Source organism: Triticum urartu, chromosome 6A (genome assembly GCF_056163025.1).
Source record: "Triticum urartu cultivar PI428250 chromosome 6A, HENAU_Tu73, whole genome shotgun sequence".
Lineage (NCBI taxonomy): Eukaryota > Viridiplantae > Streptophyta > Magnoliopsida > Poales > Poaceae > Triticum > Triticum urartu.
The window spans coordinates 530098695-530107150 of record NC_141878.1 but is presented as its reverse complement, the minus strand read 5'-3'; the positions used below and the strand labels follow the sequence as shown (position 1 = coordinate 530107150).

At 40.6% G+C, this 8456-nt stretch overlaps 1 protein-coding gene across 1 annotated transcript; it reads right to left on the bottom strand.

Annotated features, from left to right (window-relative positions):
* Positions 1 to 1645: 1645 nt before the first annotated feature.
* On the bottom strand, positions 1646 to 6266 carry LOC125514673 (DEAD-box ATP-dependent RNA helicase 27-like). Its single transcript, XM_048680014.2, has 12 exons — positions 5892 to 6266; positions 5489 to 5674; positions 4910 to 5095; positions 3731 to 3814; positions 3599 to 3640; positions 3426 to 3515; positions 3024 to 3335; positions 2897 to 2935; positions 2716 to 2820; positions 2495 to 2563; positions 2299 to 2424; positions 1646 to 2023 (listed from the first exon to the last, which is right to left on the bottom strand). The coding sequence occupies exons 1-12, from the start codon at positions 6132 to 6134 to the stop codon at positions 1844 to 1846; spliced, it is 1662 nt and encodes a 553-aa protein (XP_048535971.2). The 5' UTR covers positions 6135 to 6266; the 3' UTR covers positions 1646 to 1843.
* Positions 6267 to 8456: the final 2190 nt, after the last annotated feature.

Sequence of the window (8456 nt, the reverse complement as noted above, 5' to 3'; positions counted from 1 at the left end):
TTAAGTGTCATGTTCTACATTTAGACATCTAATGTTACCTGGCAAACATTGGTTCTTGACCAAGTTCTGCTACCACTCATTCTGTCACGAGTTCAGCACAAGAACTTACTATTGCAGCGGGCAATGGTACGGAAAATGCTGCCCCGATTTATAAAGAAAAAACGAAGGCGCAAAATAATTTCAGCCAGCAATATTTCAGAAGGTCCATGTTTTAGGCCAGGGAGAAAGTTCGGTGAAAAGGCTGGGATACAAATCACCTTCTCACCAACAACGCAAAATGAGTGGGGAGACATGGAGAGATCATGTGCTTCTTGCTATGACAGTGACCACTGATTCAGAAAATGCTCCGTCTGGTTCTAATGAAAGGCAGAAGTGCATAAATTCAGGCAATAATATTTCAGAAGGTCCATGTTCTAGGTTCCAGATAAAGTTTCCATACAAGCCAACCTCGAACCTTTTCAGAACAACATTGCGTCAACAGGTATTTCAGCTCATGTCTTTTAATTTCATCAAACTTTGTCTTAACAATTACTCCCTTCGTTTCTAAATATAAGTCTTTTTAGAGATTTCAATACAAACTACATACGAATGTATATAGACATATTTTAGAGTGTAGATCCACTTATTTTGCTCGGTATATAGTCCCTTATTAGAATCTCTAAAAAGACTTGTATTTAGGAACGGAGGGAATATTATTTTTACGATGGATTGGGTTGCTGACAACAGGAGAAATTATGTTGAAGATAAGTCTGACTGAAAGTTATCAAGAACAAGCTAGTTAATCGTTAGAAAGATAAACAGTGGACAATAAGTTTCTTGTTAGTTTTGTAGTATGCTAACATCATCTGCTGAGTGTTGAGTTGCTTAATTTACAAGTAATTCAACCATGCTTGATTGCTATAAATGCACATTCACAAGAACCGTCAGATTACATCTCAATATAATTGTAATATTTTACTAAATGATCTCTAGGTGATCGTATAAGAAATATTAACAGTGTCTCGCGGTCGTTACTCGTGGCGGCTTATAAGTTGACATATTTGGCATTGTTTGTCTGCAGGAACCTCCAGCTGCAAGGCCACCTCCACCTTCAGGTAACTATAGACAAGTGGTTCAAGCCGAGGATACAAGGGGCGAGGAAGGTGCCTAGTGGTCAGATATCTTACTTAGAAACGGAGGTAGTACTCATGAATCTCCGGTTGTGTTTCGCCAGGGAGACCAGCTTGTTTTGGCGAGTTGAATAGAAACGGCTCAAGCTAAAGGGGAGTATGAGGAGCTGGTTTATGAACTCGATATAACAGAAGATTAAGTTTACAAACAGCAGATGTGGCTGAGGCATTCCAGGTTATATCCACATCACGTTATCTGTTATATTGGCATGCTTTCAGCCCTGTATAAACTTCATCTTCCATTGCCGCGTCCACACAACCCCCCTCCCCACCCGCTTCCAGAGGAGTTCTCACCAGCGTTCATGGGCTTTTCTTCGCCACCGCCGGGACTATCGAAACCAGGCCGCCAGCGACCCCAACTGTCGTGATATCAAATTAGAATTCAGTTTGCAAGTCCTTCGTCGCGATATCAATCTATTGAGTGGAACCCGTTGCAACACGCGGACAATTCACCAGTCATAGAACAGACACCAATGTACCCCCAAAAAATGTAATAACTACACTTGTTTTAAGAATCCAAAGGGCAAAGGGATAAACCACTCTTCAGTTTTTTCTTTCTGAAACAACACAACATACATGACATCCAAACATAATATTTAGAGATCTACCAAAAAAGAAGAATCAAAGATGGTGACTTCCAGCATCTCCGATCTTAACACCCTGATATATCCTTCCTAGAATCTTGCAAGATCCATGTGATCACAACCGCCTCTCCTTCCATAGGGGTTTGAAGGGCTAAGTCCATGCCTCTTTCTGCCGTCCACTTTCCTCATCTTTCGGTGTCTCGATGCACTACTCTCCAGGTTCAGATTCACTTTAGGAGGGCTATTAAAACAGAAAGATGCCGCAACTTTCTGAAAGACAGCAATGATTTAGACATATAACCCCGTAATACTAAAAAACAATTCAAATGCAACTTGATGTAAGGAAATAACAGATGTGCTTTTACTCGACAGCTTAAGATTTTGTAAGTTTAAGAAAAATAGCCAGAGTACAGAGAAATGCATAGAAACATAATGTCCCCCAACAATTACGGCAGTTTCAGCTATGGAATGAAACAAAATGTTGAGCACAAACATGTGCAGAAACCAAGGACAGAACCTTGAGAAAGAACTTTGCAAATATTTACCTTGAGATCAAGTTGATGGACATCAAAGATGTCCTTCATAGAGTGTGAGTTGTATGCCAAAAGGTAGGACCTGTAGGCTTTCTTCGCTGACTGGTTTAGGAAGTAATTCCCAGCAACAATTTTCTCCTGATCCAAAACTTGAGCTATAATACTACACTTTTAGACAGCAGGATGGAGTTGCAAAAGAAACACTCACAAGTTTGGATTGCGATTTTGGAACATGCTTTTCACTGAACTCGTATTCAGTCAGAGAAATATTGGACGCCTGCAAGCACACATCCAATTATGTGAAGAATGCATGTTATTGGAGAAGTAAAATCCTTAGCATATAAAACTGTACAAGATTCATGTTTCAAAGTGCTTGAAAACAATATTGACTTCGTAGCCAGACAATATATAGAGGAGGGGGGATATTACGTGCAGGTAAATAAGCAACTTCAGTTCTTCTGGTAGTAAGAACAAAAATGCGCGTCCTTGGCCTTTATCACCTCGGGCAGTACGACCGACTCTGTGAATGTAGTCCTACAAATCAAATTCCTAAGTCAAGTTAGCAAAGGTGAGAAAATAGATAATTTATTTAGCAAGGTTAACTACTTGCCTTTGGGTCATCTGGAGGATCATATTGCACAATGTAGTCCTAAACAAGGCAGAAGATCCCTAGGTTAGTCGGGCGATATAGAAAGGATTGGTCCAAATTATTTCAAAACTAAAGGCAAAAACCTTACCACATTAGGAATATCAAGCCCACGTGCTGCCACGTTTGTGCACAATAAGATACCGCTTTCCTCTTTCGAAAATTGGAAGAATGTAGTAGTGCGTTTCTGCTGCTTCAGTTGCCCGTGGATCTCGTGACACTCTATCCCAATGAAATTTAGAAATTCTGCATGGAATTTGACTGAGCTACACGATGAAAAGAACACCATGACCTTCACCTTCTGCTTCATAACCTGCATCTTTCTTAGGAAAGTATACAGAACCAGAAACCTTTTCTCGCTAGGAATGACACAGTAGCCCTGCTGCAAGCCGTCAACGGTAGGCTGCAAGGGCATCAAAGTTAGTTCTCATACTAAATAAATCAAAATTTCCTTCAGAAGAGAGCTGAACAGCAGGGTGAAGCAGTCCCATACCTTTAATTCAGAGTCATCTACTCCAACATAAACAAGCTTTCGTTGTCTTTCTTCCTTTTTCCCAAACGTAAAATTTGCAAAATCTTCAACCTGTGTGATGAAAGCACATAAGCATTGCCGCCAATAGAGAAAATTTGGGAAGTTTGAATAGACTGAATAACAGATCCACTAACCCTTTGAGTCTGTGTGGCAGAAAAGAGAACAGTTTGCTTATTCTGCATAACAATTCCAGGACACAGTAATCTCAGCAGAAAGTTAAAGGCTGCACTTTGCATATGAAATGAAACTGCCAGATGATGACATACCTGAGGGAGGCGCTTAAATATTTGTTTCATGTCCTCCTCAAAATTTTGCTCAAGTATGCGATCAGCTTCATCAATTATAAGGCACTGCAACACAGGGTAAGTTATGTCAGAAAAAATAGGGTAGGTAGAGAGGTCAGGTGTGACATTCATTGCCTTCAACAGCAATTTTCATGAAATTCAATGTCATTTTCCTGCTAAATAGTGACCCATGGCACATGTGCATGCAAGCAAAGCTTTGGAGTTCCAATGGGCAGACCAGCACAGTAGGCAAAATATGCCATTTGCTAACTGCCAAGGTATGAGTGGGCAACAAGATCGATTCCATCCCTGCCCGACAATATATTTACAATGCAATTATATGTTCCTTTCATTAGAAAACAGAATTTAGTATTGGTGATGGCTATAGATCAAACACTTCTACCACTGTAATTAGTTCCCACTTAATTCGGTTTACAGAATAACAAACAGCATTGTATCCACTGGACTTGCCAATGCAACTACTCCCTCCGTCCCAAAATCAGTGCATTTCTAGGTTTGTCCTTAGTCATCCATTAAGTTTGGCCAAATTTATATTCATGAAATAAGTATCATTGACCCTTCGCCAGACCCAAAGTCGCCGGACCCTGCGCAAGCGGAAGCTACATGCACCGGGCTGCCCCCCTTCTTTTTAAATAAGTATCATTAGAATCATCACGAAATATATTTTCATATTTTACCTATTTGATGTTGATACTCTTTTCTGTACACTTGGTCAGAGTTAAAATAGTGGACTTAGGACAGTGTTAGAACTGCGGTTAATCTGGGACAGAGTTAATAATAACTAACGAACACGAAAACATGTAACAAGCTAACAATAACTTTGTAAAAATAGAAACTATTAGCTTTTACGATTTTGCATATACTTGGAATAATGTAGGCTGAGATTTCAAACATACTCTAATTCAGTATTGACAGGAACACTTTCAGTCATGGACAAGAAAAGGGTAGACTGTAGACACACACAAAGAATTCGCTATAAAATAATCAGGTCACTGATTATGCAAATAGAGTAGAGAAGTATGAAATTGCTGGTTGCATTTGTTATTTAGTGTGGTAACTTAAACATGCGCATTACTTCGACAGAAAAATTTCCTTGAAGGTTTGAAAAAAAAAATCATAGAGGCCAGAAAATGTCTTTACCTTTAGCCCTTTGTAGTTGAAACCACCGGTACTTTTAAGATGGTCCAGAAGCCTGCCTGGCGTTGCAACTAATAGATTGACCCCTTTCACAAGCTGGTTTGCCTCACTTCTCATGTTAGTGCCACCAATTACATATCCAAGAGTTTGAGAGTGATACTTCATTAATTTCTTGGCAACATCGTGTGTCTAGAACAAATGAATGAATCAATGAAAAGCATTATTAAGGATAGTGAAGTGTGACTGTGTGAGTCCCTATGAATGAATAGTCTCAGCAACCATATCCAGTATTCAGATACCCTATAGAAAACTGCCTTTTGAAGCTAAACACCTTGCTAACATTTGGCAAATGCAAATTGAAAGGCACTTCAATTTCTTGTCTCCAAAATACTATTAAAATGAGCAAAGCATAACCTTGTGCCTTATATTTACACAGAATTATCTTAGCAAAGCATAACCTTATCTCAGTTGGGACATCTGATTTTGATTGTTTCATTCATAGTAAGTTGAACAGTAATAAAACATGAAAAATAATTAAAAGAGGACTACGGTTGCGCCATGTATATATAATTATATATATACCTGGATAGCAAGCTCCCTTGTTGGGCAGACCACAATAACTACAGTTCCGTTCCTCGGCGTGAAGCGCGCATTGTGTAGCAGTTCGATCGCGGGTATAAGGAAAGCGAGTGTCTTCCCTGAGCCAGTCCTGGCTGAACCCAGCACATCATCTCCTACCATCAAATGAGGTATGGATCTAGCTTGAATCTGCAATCACGAGAACAACCAGGCATGAATACATGCTATTACTCTTACTTTTAATAAGATACCAAAATCCAACATCGCGGCAAAGGGCAGATCGACCCACATAACGAGATCATTCACAAAAACATTCAACCATGGACTTGCACTGAGAATAGAAGCATGTACCTTGCCAAAAAGATGGTGTGATGGTAAAATTTTGACGGAGGCGAGCATGACTGACCTGGGTGAGGTGGGTGTAGTTCATCTCTCTGATGGCCTTGGCAGTGAGCTCGGATACGAAGAGCTCCGAGAAAAGCTCGTTTGTGAGAATCCCACCTCCCTTGCCCTTCTGCTCTTTCTTTTCCCCCTCCTCCATCCCATCCATCCCCTTCTCCTCCCGCTTCCTCTTCCGCATCCCCTCCATCACATTCTCCTCCTTTTCTTCCTCTTCCTCCATGGAGGGGCGGAGCAAGGATTTGACCATGTCCAAGGCTTCGAGCAGTTGGCGGCCGTCGGACGGGCGACGGCGATCGATCAATTCAGTGCAGCCGCCGGAAGACTTTGTGTTTACCGGCGAACCGACAATCTCGTTAGGTTTTGAGGGAACCGATTACCGTCGGATGTACGTCAATCAGGCAGCGTTCCACGCTTCCAGTATTAAAGTATTTGGTTAGTGGGCTCTGTTTTTTGACCTGAGCCGTTCGCTGGACGGAAATTATTTGGCCGGCCCAATTTCCTAGTTGGTTCCTTTTTTCTCTTATATGTTTCTTATTAATTAATTATTTTCAATGTTTTTATTTTTTTTATATTTTCGGAAAACTAAATACATATGTTCCAAATCTAAAATTACATAAAAAATTAAAAATTTCGAATTTGAAAAATGTTAAGTAGTGGCGTAACTTTAAAAAATGTTGATAGCTTTAACAAAATGTTCGTATTAAAAAATGTTAACGTGTTTCAAGAAATGTAAATGGAATTTTTATAAAAAAAATCTACAATGTGAAAAGATCTCGTAATTCAAAGAAATGTTTCGTACCACTTAAAAAAAGAACGCTGCATTTTAAAAAATGTTTACGTGTTTCGAAAAATATGTTCGGGCCATTTCTTTAATATTTTTATAAAATGTAATAAAATGTTTGTGTAGTTAAAAAATATGTTTCGTACCATTAAAGATGTTACAATGTGTGTTTGAAACAATGTTTATCAAATATTCAAAGCATATGTTTGAAAGAAATATTAATCATGTATTTGAAAAGTGTTAAACGTGTATAAAAGATATGTAAAAAAAGGTAAACATCAAGCATATTTAAAATATTAATTATGTATTTTAAAAATGTTAAATGTGTACAAAAAAGTTCCTCATGTATACGAAAAATGTAGAATGTGCATGAAAAAATTACACATGGATCGAGGCAGAACCGTTCGTGATGTTGCATCGGGAGGGAGGGAGATGAAGGTTGGGGCAAAAGTATAGAGAGATCCGGCAATGGTGGAGGAGAGGTAAGGAGAGGTAGCTGAAGCAATGGAAGCTACGGTGGCCGACGCGGTGCTAGTCGTGGTACCGGCCATGGTTGGCTCTGATACCAAGTTGAAATATTTATTGTTCATATTGATTACATTTCATAACTGCTGATAGATATACATGGTTAGAGAAGAGAAAAGGAGGGCGTGCATAGGCACTCGCAGGTGCATGCAAGGCCACGACCAAGAGAGGGCCAATAGACTAGGAGTGTACGTTACAACAGAATATGTGTATAACATGTATTTCAACAAAGACATATGACTATGTAGCCCCTGGGTTTCTGTCCAGCGTGTTGCACGCAGACATGCATCCGCTGTATGAATAAAATGCCGGGGAGTGGAGTTATTAGAAAAAAAGACAATACACAATATTATTGAACAAGTCGGTTGATGGCTTCACTTTTAGTGAGCCATCGTGAAGATCCGCAAAGCTGCATATCAGCATGAAGTAGCGTCAAGCTCGGGTGAGGAGGTGATCCGTCATATTTTTTCTTCAGTGGCTGCTGACCTGCTGTGGTGATGCCAGCGGCAGGTGATGAACGTTGGTGTCAAGCTCAAAGATATTCACTATCTTTTCAGTTTTGTCATGTCGGTTGTTACGTGACTTATCCTTTAATCTTTATGATATAAATAAGACACATATTAACATAAAAAAAAACCAGTCGTTGAGCATATTCGGCCAGTATGCTTCTCCGGTGAGGTTTCCCCCCTTTCCTTTTGCGTACGCTTGAAGCAGCGCGGAGTTTAACTTCGTCTTCCATGCATGCCATGCCATGCCAGTACGCGTTTTGACTTCGCTGACGTTCGTGAGCATTGGCGTTCACACAATGTTGACGGCAAAGACGTACGGTGCGGTCGAAAGCTACAGCTTTTGTATAGAAAGCTTGTACACTCTGAACTCGCTGTTCAAGTTCGTGAGAATCTATGCGTCGCCCAATTTCAACGTTGGCAGTAGTAAAAACTGCGTACGTCGATGCGTGGAACTTTCACCGTACTTTCCTAGGCCTGCCTGCAACGCGTGGCTCTCCATAAATACCGGCCAAATCTTCGAACAAGAACCCACAACTCACACACACACACACACATCACAGAAGAGCGTAGTTCGATTGAACACTCACAAAGTTTGAATCAGTATACACCATTGATCGGTCTCTCCATGGCCACGATGATGAGGAAGCTTGTGGCGGCCATGCTCTTGGTTCTCGTGGCCACGTCCGGCTCATCATGGTACCGGGCGGCGGCGAGGCCGTTGCAAGGTGATGAGGTGCAAGACGGGGAACCCTCC

Excerpts from the sequence above, each read along its gene's own strand:
- LOC125514673 (XM_048680014.2), bottom strand. The coding sequence starts at position 6,134 with ATGGTCAAATCCTTGCTCCGCCCCTCCATGGAGGAAGAGGAAGAAAAG. Across the intron at positions 2,425-2,494 it reads CAAAATCGCAATCCAAACTT|GAGAAAATTGTTGCTGGGAA; the intron begins GTGAGTGTTTCT and ends GTTTTGGATCAG. Across the intron at positions 2,024-2,298 it reads TCCATCAACTTGATCTCAAG|AAAGTTGCGGCATCTTTCTG; the intron begins GTAAATATTTGC and ends GCTGTCTTTCAG.